Source organism: Cydia pomonella, chromosome 1 (genome assembly GCF_033807575.1).
Source record: "Cydia pomonella isolate Wapato2018A chromosome 1, ilCydPomo1, whole genome shotgun sequence".
NCBI classification, from domain to species: domain Eukaryota; kingdom Metazoa; phylum Arthropoda; class Insecta; order Lepidoptera; family Tortricidae; genus Cydia; species Cydia pomonella.
Window position 1 is genome coordinate 22266715 of NC_084703.1, and position 21107 is coordinate 22287821.

A 21107-nucleotide genomic window follows, 5' to 3' on the forward strand; every position below is an offset into this window, starting at 1 on the left:
TGCCGGCCTAGCCAGGGTGACAATCGCTATCGCTACGATAATGAAACGCTTTGTGTATCTCTATCGCTCTTCCATATTAGTGCGACAGCGACAGTTGCGTGTCGATCGCTAGGGAGAGTAAGCGATTTGCATGTTGGCTACGCGGCCTGATCCGCTACTTTCGATACTGACTGTACTACGTGGGTTGATCATCTTGGGACCCTACAACCGTTACACGCCTACCAGTTAAAACGCATTGAAAAACTAGTTTTCGAAATATCTTAGTTAATAGGCTCATTTTACGGTACTTACATATATGTATATATTCAAACCATTTGATTTTAATATCTTTGCAGCCTTAGAACAAGTGAGACCGCGTACCTCAATGAAGCGTTTTCATTTTACTATGCCATAAGAGGACGGTGCTACTATACAAAAGCATGCAAAGAAGATAAATGTGAATTAATGGTCAAAAAATTAAGATATTATGCAAGGTTTATTGTAGTATGTTTGCTTCTCAAGAAAATTAAATTAGTACGAGAGTTGATTAAGGAGTTAGATAGACAAATAATTGAATATGGGAACACGTATGACCCAGATGACCAAATGGAGTGGACGGTTGTCGTAGACGAGGTAAAAGCTTTTATTCAAGCAGAACCGGTCATATCGGTTATACATCCCGATAACCATCCTGTGATCCTTTCCCACAGGTACGGACAACATGTTGCCTTATTAAATTATATTTCTTAAGTACACATCGTTTAGCACTTAGGTATATAATTTAATAATTTCAGGCTCAGCAGTCTAACTACCCCGCCCGTAGAAAGATCTCCTCAAATGACTCTGTCTCTTCAGGAAGTTTTGATAATAGGAAGTAGTTCACTGCAAGCCAAGTTTTCTGAACTCACCATAGATATGTTCCGAATGCTTCAAACGCTCGAAAGAGAACCGTCGGGGCAGCCGCAACACATGTACGACGACTCGCCGCGGCAACGATTCATTTCGAATCCTACGCTGCCTACAAGCAAAGGTACCTTTATATTTTATGTTCACCCTAAATTATATTATTAGGCGTAAATAAGAATGAATTTAATAAATTAATATTGACTATTCATATCAGTGATTGTAAATCGGCTGTTTGCGAATTTTTAACACGTTTATTTAGTACCTATAGCAAGCGATTTTATTCTGCAACAATATGGTTTAGATTTCGGCAGGAGAGTAGAGGCGAATTATGTTTATAAAAAGCAACAAATGATCATATGAGTGAATATTTTAAGTGCATGACATCACGATATTTGAGATAAATACCTACTGGGTCGCCATCAGATATATCGGAGCGGCCGAAGTGCTCACAAATATCTGAACACACCTCTATTGCCAAGGCAAGTGCGTGATCAGATAAGATTTCAAATTTAATTTTTGTCAAGTGTATTTTATCGCCAGGCGAAGTATTTTATGTCATGTTTTATTTTAAACATTTATACCACTTTGAAATAACATTAAACTTATTATAACCTTAAAATCATAGACAAATCCATAGTTGCTTGGCTTTGTTTTGATAATGATAAATTGATAATACACATGCATTTATTCAGTAGGTGTAACCAGGGTACTAGTAGGTATGTTTACTGATTCCGAGAAATTTGTTAATGTTAATCGGGCGAATTGAACCATCGCCGACAAGCAAAACGTTTAAAAACTACGATTGACTACGGTTTATTTTCTATATAGATTTCTACATAGAAAATAAACATTACTTAGGAACAAATATTTGTTATAAACGCACAAATACATGCTCTTACCAGGATTATAACTCGGGCCCTCCTGCTCCGTAGGCAGAGTCACAGCCGCCTAGGCTAGGAGGCCGTTAATGAACCCTTTCTTAATTGTTTTAGGATACAATTTGGAGAATGGTCCGCGACGTGATAGCCCCCACAAGTTTCTACTATTCAAGCCATCGCCAAGCCAAGTGCTAGTGTATCTGGCAAGTGGTTGCAACGATCTTCCTCCCAGCGGCGCTCTGCTGTTATACATCTCTGCAGATGGACAGATAGTACCAGCCTCAAAGCACCCTGAAGAAAGTAGGCGTCTTCTTTAAATTACTGAATATTTAAGATATTTTATATACACTTATGAGTGTAGATAAATGAATATGCGGTTTTTGAACGCATTAATTCATATTTCCAAAATCTTTGAAAAACAATGGTATTTTATTTGACCTCTATTCTCATATCAATCGAGATAAGGTTGTTTCCGAAATGAAGTGTCAGTTGCAATTTAGACAAATCTCGCATGTTATTAGTGGTACATATAATTATAGAATTTTATTCGGAGCGCTACTGAACTTCAACATGCAACACATGATGCAAACATCCATACATCAATCTCCTGCTGCCGCATAAGTGCGTCCTTTACTTTTGTTGTTTGTCATTTGGCGTTGACAAATATAACGATATTTTCATTTAACTTCAAAATTTTACAATAGATAAACCTATTTCTTCAATAATTTCACATCGATGCCTTGGTTTATACGAGATTTTACATCGATGCCTTGGGATAGAGATACCTTCCCGTCATATCAGCAGATCATTCATAAACACCTCCACTACCACCATGGTTTGCCATATAACAATCCGCCAACTTGAAATTTTGGTAAACCGCGTTTAACCCATTCAGAGCTAATCGCCACATGTTGTCGTTATTAGCGCTGAATGGTTTAATACACGTTTTCTATCTGCTGAGCTGCACTACGTTCTGCTTTATTTGTTTTAATACTTATTCTTTTTTTTTTCGATAGACAAGTTATTATGTACAAATAATTTAAAATAACACCGATGTAAACAAAACTGACACTTGTATATTGATTATTTATAACAAAACAACTGGTGTTGCCAATATGTATCGTCTTTAGTTCCATTATTTTCTTTCATTTGTACAATTTCATATTCTAATCTTACTTTAAATCGAACGATACATATATCAGTTGGGGCCGACTCTAGTTTGTATCATAAACTACGGTTATGTGACATGCGTGAATAAAGGCTTAGGATTCATTGCACCTAAATATCATACAACTTAATCCCGAAATTGCTTTTATTTAAAGTTTCAAAAAAAAATTTAAAAGTTCAATATAGCTGAATGTCGTATCGACTTTTGTTCATGCGATCCAAATCGCAAAAGAGCTAAATAACAAAAAGTATGTTTCTTCGAATCCCGAATTTCCGATGGGACTTCTTTTTTTATTTTATATATTAAGTTGAACTACGTCTTAAGCGCAATTTTATAAAATATTGGACAATATACTCAATAATTTACGTAATTTGAGATTTAGTTATTATGACACTACGTCGATTAGGTTTGGGTATTTTGGGAATATGGCATTTTGAGAAAAGAAATTAGACATTCTGAGATTCAGGCATTTTCACACTATTCCGTTTTGAAATCAAGGAATTTTGGTCAATGGGTAATATTAAATTAATGCATCTTAATTTAATTTTACCCAAACCATGAAACCAAAACGAAAAATGTTTTCATTTATTGCCATTTGGCGAACGTAAAACCTGATCGTGAAAATAATTTTGTCTCAAAATAAAATTATTTTGTTGTTTAAAAGCTATTAACTATCCCACCACTTTTATGTAAAATGAGCGATCAATTATCGCTTGAGCAATCAGTGTGTAATGAGCGAGCGATATTTCGCAGACGATATAATTGTAATTTTAAATCTTGCCTCTTATTTCCAATCAAAGATCCATTACCATCTTGAATCTGCGCAGCCGACCATACTATTTCTAACGGAGACGCAAATATCCTGCCCGGCAGACATTTCATACTTTTTATACCCCGGCTACAATCTTGAATACAAGTTCATGAGACGCGCCGGTGTATATACTTATGTATGCCCGGCAGGATGTCTACTGTCGCCGCCTCCATGCCTATGAAAACAGGGACCTATCAGGTTTGTGGGTGCGTGTAGACTACAGCACTCCACACTCGCGTCTACGCGTGCCTGTACAGGTCTCATAGCGGAAACACGGAGACGACCCGACTCTTTGAGCAGCTTCAATCGACGGCTGACAGACCTCTAGAGTAGTACCCTTCCGCAGAGCTGGTGATTTTGGGGGATTTTAACGCTCACCACATTGAGTGGCTTGGTTCCCGGTCCACCACCTATGCGGGAAGGGCTGCTCATGAACTTATTCTGGCCTATGGTCTCTCACAACTGGTACTTTCTCCCACGTGGATACCAGACATCGAGGACCATACAAGCTCTCTACTGGACCTCCTGCTGACCACACGCCCGGATGGATTTTCCGTAACAGTGAACGTGCCCCTCGGTTCATCCGATCACTGCCTAATCCGGACACATGTACCATGCGCGCGGTCCGATCTACGCGGCGTACCCGTGGAGGCAGCTCTGTTTCACATCAGAAGATCCTGACTCCTGCGCAGCTAATGTCGCTGAGACAATACTGGTAGGAATGGATTGTTTCATTCTTAACTCGGTAATAGCTGCGGGAGCAAAGAGACGTCCTTGGTTTAATCGGCCCTGCAAAGAAGCTTCAGTTCGCAGGCAAGCCGCTTACAGGGCTTGGACCAAGGCCATAGCTAATAAGGATCCAAACGTTTCTGATGTGGAACGTAAATTAAACGCTGCCTCGAGGTCCAGTAAAAAAGCCATTGCCAGGGCTAAATATGAGTTCGTCGTCAGAATTGGTGAGAAACTAGTGGGCTATCCTACTAGGAGTCGCGCGGTCACTTGCCAAACTGCCGAGGGGAATTTCTGTCAGTGGTCTTTACCACCGCTGTGGAAAACTGATGGTGATCTGGCCCATAGTGCAAAAGAGAAAGCCGATCTTCTTGGTACTCTTTTTGCCTCGAACTCGACCATGAACGACGACGATAACGCCGTGCTGCCCACCATCCCGCGGTGCGCATACTCTATACCAGAAATCTCTATAAGTCGTCCATAAGTCGAGTGGGCCAGACGGTATACCTGCAGTTGTGCTTATACGGTGTGATCCTGAGTCGTGTCCCGTGTTAGCACGTCTTTTCATGCTCTCCCGCAACAAACGGCATGCTCCATCTTCGTGGAAGACGGCCCTTGTGCATCCGTGCGTAAAAAGGGCGATAGATCGGACCCATCGAATTACAGGCCTATCGCTATCACCTCCCTTCTCTCTAAGGTCATAGGGCGTATAATTAACTCGTAGCTCCTGAGATATCTAAAGGAACACGATCTGATCAGCGATCGCCAATATGGCTTTCGCCGCGGTCGCTCGACAGGTGATCTTCTAGTGTATCTCACACACCGCTGGGCTTCGGCCATTGAGAGTCAAGGTGAGGTATTGGCAGTTAGCCTGGATATAGCGAAAGCGTTCGATCGGGTCTGGCACCGGGGTCTCATGTCGAAATTACCATCATATGAACTGCCGGAGGGTCTATGCGAGTTGATCGCTAGCTTTTTTCCGGCAGACGCATACGAGCCGTAGTAGACGGAAGCTGCTCTGGTAGCATGGACATTAACGCTGGCGTTCCGCAAGGTTCTGTGCTATCCCCAACGCTGTTTCTGCACATCAATGACGTGTTGTCTATCGACGATATTCATTGCTATGCAGACGATAGCACTGGGGATGTCTTTTACACAGGCCGCGCCAACCTCCCTCGTTCTGAGGAGCTGGAGAGCCGTGAAAACCTTGTGTCGGATATTGAGAGCACTCTATCCAGAGTTTCGGTGTGGGGTCGGGATAATTTAGTCCGGTTCAACCCCACAAAGACACAAGTTTGCGCGTTTACCGCTAAGAAAACCCCATTTACTGTGGTCCCACAGTTAATGCACAGCCCTTACCATGTCAGGGAGTATTGGGATCCTCGATGTCGATATCTCCAGTGACGTCGAATTCCGTAGCCACATGGCAGGGAAGGCTGCGCTAGCATCTAAAAAACTCGATGTGCTCAGTAAAGCAAAGCGATACTTTACTCCAGGGCAAAGACTGCTGCTTTATAAATCGCAAGTCAGACCCCATATGGAGTATTGCTGTCACCTTTGGGCAGGAGCACCTGGATGCCAGCTTAGGCCCTTCGACTCAGTCCAAAAGCGTGCTGTACGAATCGTCGACGATCCCAAACTCACAAGCGGTATTGAACCTTTAAGTCTAAGGAGAGACTTTGCCTCCTTAGGTGTGTTCTACCGCTTGTACAATGGGCTATGCTCTGAAGAATTGTTTGACATGATGCCCACGGCTACTTTCTATCACCGCACCGCCCGCCGACCGCAGGGTGTTCATCCTCACAGCCTAGAACCTTAATGGTCACGCACTGTGCGGTTTAAGAGGAACTTCCTCTCGCGCACGCTCCGGTTGTGGAATGAGCTACCTGCCGAGGTTTTTCCGAGGGTCTACAGTATGAGGTTCTTCAAAAAAGGAGTGTACAGATTTTTAAAGGGTCGGCAGCGCGCATGTGACACCTCTGGAGTTGCAGGCGTCCATAGGCTACGGTTACTGCTTACCATCAGGCGGGTCGTATGCTTGTTTGCCACCGTCGTGGTATAAAAAAATCAAAACTCATGTTTTAAAAAAAAATAAACTTTAAGACGATCTTCGTGTGTGTTCATCATCTGGATTGTGTTGTTGATTTTTTTTCAAGAGAAAACTTAAGTGGTATACATATTTTTTCGCCAAACTGAGGACAGTTTGTTGGCGAATAGTGCGCTCTAAAATAAAGCTAACAATGTTGTGTCATACCTACTTATACATTATACAAACTTATTTTAGTAGGTGAGTACTGAGTTTGGTAATCATTAATTTACAATGCTTACTTGTAGGTATCAAAACTTACTTAAGTACACAACTATTTAGTTGTGTAAATAAGTTTTGCAAGCAATCTATATCTATAGTTTTATGCGAGTACAACAATAAAAGTCTGCATATATACAGCTACCTGCTTCCTGCTTCCCACGAGAGCATTGACCCTTGTTATATTATAGGTACATTTAAGATCAATAAAACCGGGTCATTTCCGTACAAGGTGATCCACTTCCAATGACTATGGATGCACATATGCATGAAGTAATTTCGTTTGGTTAGTTAAATATTATGAATTAGTATTAGTAGCCGTCATCACATCTAACCATATCTAAGAAATATAAGTACTATGTATCTATAATATTATCTAAGACCAAATACTTGGTTTTGTTAGTTTACTTGAGGCTCAAAATTATAGTGCCGCCCATAACAGCCAAGTAGTCGGTCAAACTGTGGTCAACTGGCACTTCATTTAAAATGAAACTTCATCTCGACTGATATTAAAATAAAGGACAATTCAAATTTCTTTGTTTCTGAGAGATATTCTAAATTTGAATGTAATTAATTATCGATATATTAAAGGGAAAACATATAAAATCTCAAAAATGCGCGTTTTCCCAGAGATAAGACCTAGCTAGATCGATTTTTCGCCTCCGTTAACCCCCATATCGTCGGGGATAGTGCAATACCGCGCAACTAACAAAGTCGTAAGAGTTCGAAATTCAAACAATGTACAGGGTAATTGGACCTTACTGCATTTGTTAGTTACGCGGTATTGCACTATCCCCGACGATATACCAAATTTCGTCAAAATCGTTAGAGCCGTTTCCGAGATCCCCGAAATATATATAAGAATTGCTCGTTTAAAAGCAAGATATAGGATATTACGATACATGTTTGTTAATAAAGGTCGTTATTAGTTTATCGTGTCTGAATATATTATAAGGAGGTTATGATACTGATGTAGATAAAATTATTTACATATTTTTCATTGCTTTTCGTTACAGTGGGGTACGAGGTCGGTGGACTTATCACGACCTCTCGAAGTGACATTCACAGGGACTGTGTAAAGGATCCAAAAAGCGCGGCCGCCGGCGTCTCGGCCCCCAAATTCAAGGAGCAGCAATGTTTGCACCCTGGGGACCTATACCCCTTCACGCGAAGGCCGTTGTTCATCATCATCGATTCTGACAACTCCTGTGTGTTCCAACACATACCGCGTCACTTTGGACAACCTCTTGTTATCTTAATGTCGCCTTTAGATGTCCCACAGCCGTTCCAAGGTCAGTCCATACCGCTTATATTAGTTACTACATTTATATTTACAATCGTTATGACTGTTATGACTTTTATATACTCCTTAAGCCTCGTAGTTGCAGGAATAAGGTACCTACATATTGGAGGAAATTTCTTGGCTAAATGAAACGCGATACCTAAAACCTGTTTTGCCGCATACGACCTTATATACCTAATAAGTTATTAGCGCAAAAGCAAATTCGCTATGCGTGAGGTGTTGGGCGGGCAGAGCGCGGGTTTCCGGAAGCAAGCAAGCAAGCGTCACTTTTTTAGATTTTATTGTTTAACGATGCATCACCTTAAGTACATATATATTGACTGTATTATGATCTAAACGATGATATATTTCGATACACTTAGATTTGAGCGCATTAAATGATATAATTAAACTTTTACAGAAAACAAACAGCAGGGCAACCTTTTCACCATTTTCCTAACAACACCGTTGACGGCCTTCGCATATATTTGCGACATACACACCATGTCCCTAAACCACTGGGATCGGGCGCAGGGCTTCGTTGATACCTTCATGGCTGAAGCATCACAGATTGTGACCAGAAGTCGAATTGGTACGTAATCCATTGTGATAAGGCGACCATTACTAATAAATTAGGGGGCTCTCGAATTGCGAACGTGAGCGATTCTTATTTCTATTTTTATTTTTAACGCCTTTGGAAATATGGACCTTGCTAGTTAAAGTAAGCATATCACCTGTTTTGAATTAAAATGGCGCTTTCTTGTGGACCTGTCTGGTTTTGCCATATTACGAAACCCCATACCCCATATTATACTCGTACAACCTAGACATTTGTTTTTCTACTCCAGCGCAAAGATTTATTATAACTCAAGATAGGTTATAGGTGTTTCTAAAATTGAATTGAATTAAGAAGGTAACACTTCGATTTTAGTTATTATATTTATAGGTGTGTTGCTGTCCTAGAAAACATATTGTGCGCAACGGTACATAATTACCATAATTAGGTCTTAAAATTCTCGGACCTGGGGGACTACCGCGAAAACCGAAATTCGCAATTTGCGGGGATCTTTCTCTTTTACTCTCACTAAGACCGCTTTAAGAGATCGCTTTTTAGCGATAAGACCGCCTGTTGTTACCTGGTTCTATTTTCCTTTAAAATTCATTTGTAGTTTTACATGTATGTAAAATGTATAACGACCGCATCAGAAGGAGGGTAATGTTTTTTAAGCGTATGTATGTATAGTACATATGTCCATTTTCTTCGGCAACCCCAAATACCTGGACGGTTTTTGACATATGAGGTGTCGTTGAATTCGTCAGAATTGTAGTAGTGATATAGGCTAGGTATATAAATTGATAAATAAATATGATAGTTTATGGCTCCACAAGTTACTTTTGGGATAGGCGGCGATATTGTGGCTGAACTGCCATTATACCTATCCTGTAAATCAAGACCTCTCATTGCGGAAGATATTTAATGAAGTGATTCTAATAACGTTTCGCTTATATTCCTAAATAATTATGGTAGAATGTATGCTTAAGTTGAATAGGCTACCTATACACTTTATTTTAATCCTTCGGATAAAAGTGGAAAGTTTGCTAGCTATAAAAGTTTAACATAATATTGATCCATGGTTGCATGTCAAAGTAAGCGGGCCCGTTATTTTAGTTTGATTATTTTGTTCACAGACATAATGTACATAATGTTCATGGGCGATGACTATCTGAGGCTACTGCTGCTCCGTTTCGTGTTCTGCGAAGTCACGCTGCGGCTGCACCGGGCCTTCCGCTCCCGCACACAGCTCACGCGCGCCTCGCCGCCCCTACCCGAGGAAATACTCGACCATCCCACGCTGGTGCACATAGTGCTAGACTTGGCTATGAATTTACAGGTAAAAACCGACTACGACCTAGCACGATACAATGTAAAAACACGCACCGCAATTCTATTAAGTTTCCAACAAACGGTTACGGAGTGGATACCATTTCGTCAGGTGACAAGCAAAACTCACTAATTACCACCACAAGTTCATAGCCATAATCAACCATATTACTACTGCAATTAGGTTGATGTTTGCTTATTTTTTTTTTTGTAATTAGTGAGTTTTGCTTGTCACCTGACGATTTATTCAATCTTTTTTGTTAAAAAAAACTCCTTGAAAACTATTATTATTATTATTTTAAATAACAGAAATCGTTTAAATTTTATACTTACATACATGATGAACTAGAATGGATACCTACATAAAGCAATAGGACTGAGGACTTTGTCTGAACGCTTAGATTGCCGCGTCACAGGATACTGGGTAAAAGTGGTGATAGGCAGGGCTAAATAACCCACCTGTTATCTCTTGTTCCTCTCCACTCGCAGTGATTAATGTTAATGTAGTTTTAAAGTTTAAATGTTTTTATGTAGGTAAAATATATAGATCACCTGTACCCCTAGTGTAAATAAATTCGATTTCAAAACGTGACGTACGCGTTTGCGTTTAGTCTCATTTTGTATTGGATTTAGAAAGAGCGCGCCAAGCGGGATGTTTTGGAAACTCAAAATCCTATACAAAATGAGACTTAACGCAAACGCGTTCGTCACGTTTCGAAATCGAATTTATTTACACTAGGGGTACTGGTCTAATTAAACGGATTTCATTTTATTTTATTGTATAAAAAACCAATAATATAAAGATGCAGCACTTATTTTAAAAATCAAGAACAATAAGAAAAACACCGGACAAGTGCAAGTAGGACTCGCTCATAGAGGTTTCCGTACAAATTTAACTTATGTTTTTAATTTTATAGAAATTTATAGGTTTGAGATTTTTCCCTGTATTTTTAATGTAAGAAAATATTACTTTCCAAATTACATAGTTCTAGGTCAACGGGAAGTACCATATGAATTTTGATTCCCTTGAGAGTGTCAAAATATTCATTTTTTGCGGCATAAACGACCATGTCTTTTTTACGTTAACTTCGAAGTTTGATTTTTTGACAGCTTCAAGGAGCTTGTAGACAGTATATGGTTTAATTTCAACTCGATACGTACACGCGTTCCCGAGATAAAAGGGTCTTGACAGACAGACGTACGTATGGGCGGACGGACAACCAAGTGATCATATAAGGGTTCAGTTTTTCCAATGGAGGTACGGAACCCTAAAAAGAAAAAAAAACGGCCAAGAGAGCATGTCGAGGCATGGTCAGTGTTGAGTTCCGTAGTTAGTTAGTTACCCGTCTGTCTTAAACGGTTGCTATTATTTGATGTTAGTAATATGGTTACTGTAATGTACTCGTACGCAACAAGCAAAAGGAAAAGCTTCGCAAAGCTTCGTACCTACGTCTTTTACTAAGGATGGAAGACTTAGCGATAACTCAAAAGCAGCTTAACCGTTCATATAGGTTTCATTGAAAGTCTTTACTAGTCGTTATATTTTTAGGACTCATAGTTCAAAAATTAGAGGGGGCGGGGCATATTTTATTCTTACGTAACGATTGCTTCCGAAAATATTTACGGGATAAAAAATTAGTTGTTGATGACCCCTACTTTTTTTAAAGCGCTATCCAATTATAACCCACACTATAGGTTGAATTATATTGATATATCAATATATAAACACAATTTATATACAAATAATTTTAATTAAAATATGACTATTATTACTTATACTAACTGCCTTTTGCCAGGAACTCCGTCTGTGTGGAACGATGATGATGATTGATCGAAGTATCCTATGTCCTTTCCCTGGTCTTAAACTATCTCCATATCAAATCTCATATAAGCGTAAAGAGGTAACAGACAGACAGAGTTACTTTTGCATTTATAAGTAGGGATGTAATATATATAAAAAAATTGCCAATCATGATATAAATTCGTATATTTAGATTAACTGTAGGTAGGTAATTTATATTGTAAGAATAATTATCTAAATTTAAATCTAAACCTTATAAGATTATGACCGTATTTTTCATCGTTATTTACGTCCTGCATACTCGCATATTTAACGGCAAAAGATAATAATTAACCATAAACAATGAGTAACGGCGGTTTGTTTCTTGTAGGCCCGCGGCCATTTCCACGATCCCGGGAGCGCCGGGCCGTCGCAGGGCAAGGATTGATCCAGGGTATCTTCCGTTACATTCGCCAAGCAGTGAACATTTCCTACACTTACTCTTCCCTTCATACAAATTAGAAATACCTATGCTATTTATTATACCTATGTACCGCACTTTACTTATGCCAAGGCTTTTGCAAGTCATGACGCGTTAAATTTATTCAAATATCTATGAATACAATTATGGTTCCTTATGTATCTTTATAAAGATTAAGTACCACTTTCTAGAAATTAAGAGAAAATACCTCAAACTATTGAATTCAAGTTATTCAAAGATATATATCTATATATAAATAGGTAAGCTTTAAATACTGTTACAGATTGCATTGCATAATTTTGCCGGATGTTGCAAAATAAGTAAATTATAATAAAAAATAATAGATAATAGTTATAATATAGTGAATACATAGAAGGGTAAATTTATGGAAATGTCAATAAGGAGCGTTTGTAATGTTGACTTTTGAAACCCTTTCCTGCTGTGAGGTAAGAATTTGCTCAACGGAATTGATTTGTTATGTATATAAATATAATTATTATAATTTAAGCCTAAGTATATCAAACTAGTATTGTCAGATCAAAATTATAAATTATATAATATTAGCATTACAATGAGCATAATATTATTAAGCATGTTGAAGTCGTACTTAGCAGAAAATAATAGTATGACTTTCGTAAGCATTTACAATATATCTAAGCTTGGTCAGTCAGTTGTCACTTTTTTTGTTTTATGTTACCTACAGGTATACGATGACTGCTGCGAGGAAATAAAAAGTATTTCACAAATTAATTGTTTTCATTACACTTTCCAAAACAATGCAGATTTTTTACGCTATAAATTGCTTAAATATCAAAAACTCCAATTTTACATTTCCGTTGTCATAACATTATATTCATAATATTATATTTCAATTAGATTTATCTTTTTTTGTTCCTTTCAATTATTTCTTTTTAAACAGACTCGTCTATCACAACACTGAAACAAAATAGATAATATCTGTTATAAATGTAACAATTTACTTAATGTTCTAGCCCTAAAATGCATTTGTTTCCTCGCTAATACTTATTCATATTTGTATAATACACAAAACGATTAAACAACAAGTCTTTAAGTACCCAGTACGTATTAATAAGTCAAGGCGTTTTGCCTGATTATTAAAAAAAATGTCATTACGCTTAGAGTACAGTCAGCATCAAAAGTAGCGGATCAAATAACGTTTCATAAGTATCTACCATTCTGTAACGGCTTAACAAAAAGTGATGTCTTTAACGTAGGTACATTATGCTATTAAGAAGCTATTATGAAGGTTAAAATTGTTGTGTCAAACCAGCTATAACATATTTCCTCGTATCTATTGTTGGTCTGAGCGAATGCACATTTAATTTAATTTAATATTTTTAATATATATATACAGCATTACAGTCGAGACCAAAGCACTGTACAATTCAGATTATATGATAGGATTACATACTAGGAAAAGGCCTGTTTCATTCAGGCCACATAAGGCCTGTTTCATTCAATTGTGATATTAAGCAGTTTTGTGGCATCAAATAAGCAAGCATTTACCACGACAAGTGTCATGAAAAAAGTCTATATTGATTAATGTGCGTATAAAGAGAGCAAATGAGAACTGCGAAGAATAAATTATTTTATCAGCCTCTACAGACTTACGGCGTTATGGCTTGAGCAGATGGTGCGCCGAGAATATTCGCAAGCTTCGTGAACAGTCGATGCTAACGGAATGTTTCCATTTATGTACTCAACACCATCCAGTTTGAAAGTGGGTATAAGTATTTGTAAGTAGACCATCTATCATAAACTCATACATTGCAGTTCGCCGTACAGAAAGTGAGACGTTCTCTTTTTCAGCTAGCCATCCATTTGTGTTCAGAGACACCTGAGTTGATGACCACACCAAAAGAAATTAATTACTTTGTTTTTTTGTTTCTCGGAGGACTTCAGATTTTCTCGCCATGAGTGAACTTACCTGTAAGTGAAGTTGTGTTATAGTTATACGATATACCTAGCCCGAGACATATCATATATAATATCACTTGAAAAAGTCACTTTTTGAGTGCCGTCACGTGATGTTCAGAGAGTTGACACAGCTGACAAATTCATTACTTTTAGAGCACTCCTGCAATCATTGAGCCTTACCTGTAAACTCCAACTTCCAATAAAGCGGAAAACATTATCGTAAGGAATGTACAGGGTGGGAGGGCGCCTCGTGTCTCGGGCATATCGTGTAACTGCAACAGAACTTCACTTACAGGTAAGTGCGTTTAGTTTTTCAATTATACGATACTGCCTAGCCCGAGACATATCATATATAATGTCACTTGAAGATGTCCAAAGGTTGGTTGGGAGTTACGGGAAAGAAGATCAGAATGTTGTTCTACATAAATAATGTACCGTACCTACATTAGACTCCGACATAAGGGTGAGGGTGGATGTTAAACAGTACGTAAGTTTTTATAGAGCAATAAAAGAAACAAAAATGATAATATTAAAATAAACTGTTGAAGTAAATTTAATATACAGCAATTAATGGGGTTACACATTTGGATACCGACTTAAAGACGATAATAAGCTATATCATAAAATAATGTATTCATCGAACACAGTGATAGCAAACAGCATTCTATGGCTAGAACTGTGTGAATCGTCGGGTTATAATTTAAATCAGGTAATAAAAACTTTCAAGTTAGAGTAATTGTTTTTAAAACACTTTATCCTAACACTTGAATCATTAATTTCAAGGTTGTCTAATGAAATTTCTGAAAAGAATATATTATGCTGCATACGCTCTCTATAGCTACTGTGTAGATAAGTGCTGAACGCCCATTAATGTAAGCAATATTAAAAAAAATTGTTACTATCCTTAGAATTAAAAAAAACATGACAGTACATTTTTTCTAAGAAATTAAATAGAATAGTCAACAATCACATGTACGCTTCAATCTACAAGGTTTCAACCTAGAAACCTAGATATGTCTTTAGTGCGATTTAAACCGAGGAAAGCAAGGCCAAGAAACAAAGATTATAAGAAAATAATCCACTGGATTTTAGAATAAATAAAAAAAACAGGAGAAAAAAAGCATGAAGATTGTACAGGGCCCAGTCGATTGTAAAAGCATCAAAAACGGATAAGTCTCTTTGCAAACAAATCAGTTGACTGCCTTCTCAGCAAAGAAATGTGATTAAAAACAACATTTGATTTTTCTACAACAACAATCAAGATTGTTAAAAACGAGTTTCTCAATCAGTTTCCGTATCTGCAACGGTATAATGGTCGCATTTTTATCACCTGTCACTATGCCTGTCACTTTCGCACTTACATACTTGTTAGAGCGAGACAGGCATGCTGACAAATGATAAACAGCCGACCATCTTAGCCCTACTGCTTTAGATATAGTTAGTATATAAGGCAAAAGCCAAAGATTACGAGCTTCGCAGAACTGTCTAAACGTATATGTAAAATTATTTATGTTATTAGAAATAGGCTATTGGCATCGTATTATCAATGTAGGACTCACACTTCCTGGCTTTTTCCATTGAGAAAGAGCACAAAAACCACACCAGCGTTTCCCACAATATGCCGTATTTTAACAGATATAAAATTGAGCCACCGGTTGTATATCACCATATATGAAATGATATATCGTCATAATAACTTTACAGCCTTTAGGTAATGTGCCACACGGCTTAGAAACGACAAGCTTTCTCTGATACTCCGTATCCTTGTAATTTCACTTTACTTTAGCAACCTGGACTACGCTACGGGTGCCAATCGTCTATTGTCTAACACACTGAACGCTTACTGTCCAAGAATCAAACAGATACCTAGATATATAACATGTACCGTGAAAAGCCGCTCCTGGGACCTACAGGCCGTTTTCCACACCCGTCATCACCAACGGCCTTTTTGAAAAAAAAAAAGTACAATACATACAATACTCTTTATTGCACAGCTCACATAGTTTACAATAAATGCACAATTAACGTTCTCAATCTTCTTAATAACTTCTTAGATACTTCATCATAGTTGTTCGAGAGTAATGCCTTAACGAAGTACAGGTTCGACAAAAACCCGCACTTGACCAGCATTCATTTGCGATCTTACCAAAGTCATTTAGGCAAATCAATAGACCTGATTTGTGATCCTCTCAGAATCGTTTAGACAATAAATGCGTAGTCGTTGCGATCCTACTAAAATCATTCAGACAATACATATCCATTCATTGTGATCTTACCAGAATCGTTTAGACAATACTTACATGTTTATTAATTTTCGATCCTACCAGAATCGTTCAGACAATACATATCTATTAATTTACGATCCTACCAGATTCGTTCAGCCAATACGTTCATTGTTGTGATCGAGTTTTAGTTTTTATTGCAGCCAACTCTCTGAACATCACGTGACGGCACTGAAAAAGTGACTTATTTCATTGATATTATATGATAGGTATGTCTCGGGCTAGGCATATGTGTAGATACTAATATGTACCGTACCAAATGTATTTAATAAACATTAATGGATTCAAAATACGCAACTACTTATTACCCGTGTTTACTTGCATGTTTAAAATGTACATACAATAAAATTAATATTTCTTTGTGAGTTTTTTTTTATAAGTATTTTCTTTCCCAAGCATTGTCACCGTCGAAAACAACATATCAATTCATGATAGATAGTTAACTATACCTACTTAATACGGGTCAGACACTACCACGAGTAATGACATTACTTTTAAGAAATGACATTACTAATAGTGACAGTGTAGTGATTGGAAATGGATTGGAATGAAGGAAAGACGTAAATCATGAAGTTAGATTGAATATCTTGGCTCCAGAATTGCAGTAATGTCAATGAAATGACAATACTTGCACTCCGCGCTGAGCGAGGAAAACCAATGAAGTAAGAGCAATTCCTAGCTGAGCAACTTTTCAAATTTTTGAAGCTATGTTTCTGTCGCGCTGCGGTGGGCATAGATTAGTATATATTATATTATTTATTACTGTAATAGATAAGTAACTCTTGGCGATTTCATGTTCACGACTCTACTAGTGCTGACCCTAGTGGACGTGCTCTCAACTAATCGAAACTCTATATACAGTAACACGCACACATAGACACACACACATGCACATACTTGTGTGTTCTTTACCTACAGGTAATAATTTTAATATTGAAAATTGATTTATGTAGTAATCATTGTCGTACTAATTGTCCGTTTTATATGCACAGAAAACTACATAAATCAGCTTTTAGAATAAATAAATAAAACTGATGTTGCTTCAAGTACAATATATTATCTATTGATTTACATATGTTCCAAGTGACTAAGAAAAAATGCAAATACAGCGACGCTTAAGCGCACTACTCTGTTTAAGCTGTAATATTACGTTTTAAATAATAATCAAAGGAGTGCGTGCGTGCAAAAAACTCAATAATCGAGGTTTCGCTCTCGACTGTTTTTCGATTTTTCTTTGGTAAACTTCGGAGATAATGGGGAAGAGGGGGCTGGCATTTTTTTTCACATTTTCCTTCAAATATTTTTTTTTCATAATGAAAAAACGAGAAAAATGGTTTTGCAATGTACTCAAATGATACCTCACTTGACCTAGTCACTATTAGACTGAAATTTTGCCCCATCTTCATATTGGACATTTTCCATAGTTAATAAAAAAAATTATACTTTCAATGTATCTGAGTTAGCGTTGTTCATAACTATTCCAAATTTTAAATCGATAGCTTAAGTGGTTCTAGAGATATTTTGCTATGTGACAGACAGACGGACGGACAGATTCGCACCATCAGGGTTCCTTTTGTACCTTTTTAGTACGGAATTTTAATAGAAGTAGAAACACGCCGAGAAGTTAATATTACCCCCTCTCCCCCACTTTAAAAAAAATTGGGGGCAGATATATTTTGGTAAAATATATATAATATTAAAACAGTTACACCTTAATCATAGAACAAAGGTGACAATTTAATTGTGTATTTTACTTAATAATTATAATTATCTAAACTACAAAACTATGGCAGGTTTATAGAATAAGGTCACACCGGTAAATAATGTACTAAGTACTTGATAACTCAAAATGTTTCTTATTAACGGGTGATAACAAAAAAATTAGAATTATTTCAGAGCTGTGAAAAAATGATCATATAACTTTTTACGCTATTTTGTATGTCTTTCCCACCACGAAACAATGGTGTTCCGGACTTTTGGGAGGCGTGCGCAGAGCTGAAGCCAACATGTAGAGGCCCTTTTGACACTTTAATGAAATGTAAGGGGTACGCCGAGCGGATGCTGCCCTTACACGTGTCATGAGACGCACGCAGAGGCAGCACCCGCCAGGGTGTAAGGACTATTGGAGAGTTTATGGAATCTAAAATGAACTGGGCTATTGGGTGAAAGCGATGGACTAAATACTGAGCTATGGGATAAAAAACGGGACGCCTGCCTAATAAAATGGTATTCAATTTTATTTGCCAGTGCCTCGCCTCCACCAAAATGAGCCCCCACAAAAAGCGACATCTAGGATGGCTCAAGGGCAACACCGGTGTGAGCGGCTCAGGGGTGTTGAAAGGTGTACGCCGCTTTCTACCCAGTGGCTGCGCTCACGTCTTATGTAATATTTCACTTCTACTCCCGGAGCTTATAGCTCCACTCTGGCCGGCCGGCTAAGGCAAGCCCATAGAAATAGGATAGTATAGAACGACTGTCTTCTTAAGTGTGACTAAAAATGAAATACAAGTGTGTGCGTAAATTGTCTATGTGCGAACAAAAATAGTGATGTCATGTTACAACATATTAATAATCTATCGATGTTTAACTGCTTTATCGACTACTTTTTCAAATGTGTTTGAAAAAATTGAAAATGAAAAAGTTGAAGTTGTTTGAAAATGTGTTCGCAAAGAGTTGACTTACCAAAGAAAATTTTAATTTCGCGCTTTTTCCTACTGACAAGTTGGGTTGGGTGTGTATACGCTGTGTACAAGTATACGCTGTCTTATGTTTCCGTGTGTTGGCGGCAAAGCCGTGGAAAAGTGGTTAAAATGTAAGTACTGTGTTGGATAGTGATGTTTAAATTTATCGCTAAACATGTGCACATTCAAAAAAGGTATTATAACAATCGTTATTATTTTAAGTCGGTTATAAAGGTAATATTTTAATGATGTCTTGTGAACAACTAATTCCATACCTACTAATATACCGACAAGTTATCGATACAGTCATATGAACATTTTGCATTTTGCAAACCAGCGGGCGATAGGGGTCGTCACATCACTACGCGACTTGGATACTTTGTTATGATTCGATTATTATAGGCAATATATACATGATTATTATTAACAGTAACATTAATGGATGTTAGAATAGGGCCCGTGGTCAGCTTTTTGACGTAGTTTAGATATAAAGTTCGAATAAGACCTTTGGACACCGTTTTTGTCCATTTTCGGAACACAAGTTTTAGTAATATTTTTTTCGTGGGCCCAATTTTTAGCTGTTCAATTATTTTTATGCACTCAACTACTCAAACAGCCAAAAAAACTATCTATCAGCCGACATTGTGGAAGGTTTCAAATCGCATATTATTGGAGTCCAAGAATTGTATTGTATTAGTATGTCTGCTCAAACATGTCCATAATACTTGTGTTTGATATTGCGTGGTATTGAAGAATTATTGCTAGTATAGTATCAACCCTTTCCAGGTATATCACTTTTGCTAAAAGGAAAATAACTTTCATCATCCAAAATGAAATTATTTCCTTTTGTAATTTCGAGTCATCTAGCGACACTGAGACATAATGATCGATTTCTACTGATCAGTGTATTGAGGGGCTCTTACCTTCTAGCAGCATTCCAGACCTATCTTTTATAATGATCGACAAATGTACGGTTGGTAACACTTAAAAATGTTGGCCGCATCTCATTGGCTCATGGAATTCCTATAATTAAAAAGTCAATTCAGGCTTGCTTTGGTTATTATCTTCGCTGGTCAGCCACTACCACCTCTGCAATTTATAGTCAAGTATGCAAGAATTTTATATATAGTAAAAACTGGTACATTTTCTGTTCTAGAATTACCCACTGTGTCCAAAGGGACACATGTTTAAGTTAGAATTTTTTAAATATACAATACATTTTCGCAGAGTTTCTCGTTTCGACTACATTCTAACAAAAACAAATGTTTAAAAAATAAAATATTTGAAATTAAAGTATCTCAAAAGAACTCAATAACTTTATAACAGCATTTTTTATTGATGTAGATAGTCTTGGCCCTTATTCGACATGCTAAAAGTGACGTTTCGTGTTGATTTCCATTTGATGTGAGAAATATTGTGACTTGTCGAATTGCTATTATCACCACCTGTCAGTGAACAATATCCACACTAGAGGCGGGGCGTTGTACCGGAATAGTTTTTGGAACAGGTTATTTGTAATAGACTACTTTTAGCTTGTCGAGTATTTAAAAGTACGGACTTTGATTTCTGAAATAAAACAAGTATGAAACTTTTATCACCTCGTACCTCCATTCTTACCGTTACTTTAGGTAAAATAAAATTTTGTTAACAGATGGTCGTCTGGGTGTCTGTTGTATCTAAAAATAATGTAATAATATATAACAAAAATATGACAATAGATTCATAGCCTTCACTCAAAACGTCACCATATTTCCGACCCTTACTGAAATAATAAGTCGATATTTGTATAAATAATCCTTATTTGTAAGACGCCTAAGCACGGCAAATACGTAAACTGCCTATTGGGGGTCATACTCGTAAAACTGGTATTTTAGACGTACTTTTGGTACGAGTAACAGAGACGTACTTTTGGTACGCAGTCCCAGCTCTAGTCAGGATTCTAGTTGTCAAATATAAGCGTGTCGAATACGTATTAGTTAACTGTCAAATGAAATTAGATCAACGG

At 37.5% G+C, this 21107-nt stretch overlaps 1 protein-coding gene across 2 annotated transcripts in view; it reads left to right on the forward strand.

Annotated features, from left to right (window-relative positions):
* The window catches only part of LOC133527352 (protein SCAI), a 42362-nt gene extending 29415 nt beyond the window's left edge, over positions 1-12947 (forward strand). For both annotated transcript variants that reach the window (XM_061864306.1, XM_061864314.1), the window contains exons 4-10: positions 336-689; positions 774-1009; positions 1878-2063; positions 7793-8068; positions 8480-8650; positions 9748-9950; positions 12112-12947. In XM_061864306.1, coding sequence (XP_061720290.1) covers positions 336-689; positions 774-1009; positions 1878-2063; positions 7793-8068; positions 8480-8650; positions 9748-9950; positions 12112-12168 — 1483 coding nt within the window. In that variant the 3' untranslated portion in view covers positions 12169-12947. The remainder of the gene's footprint in view (positions 1-335; positions 690-773; positions 1010-1877; positions 2064-7792; positions 8069-8479; positions 8651-9747; positions 9951-12111) is intronic.
* The last annotated feature ends 8160 nt before the right edge of the window (positions 12948-21107 follow it).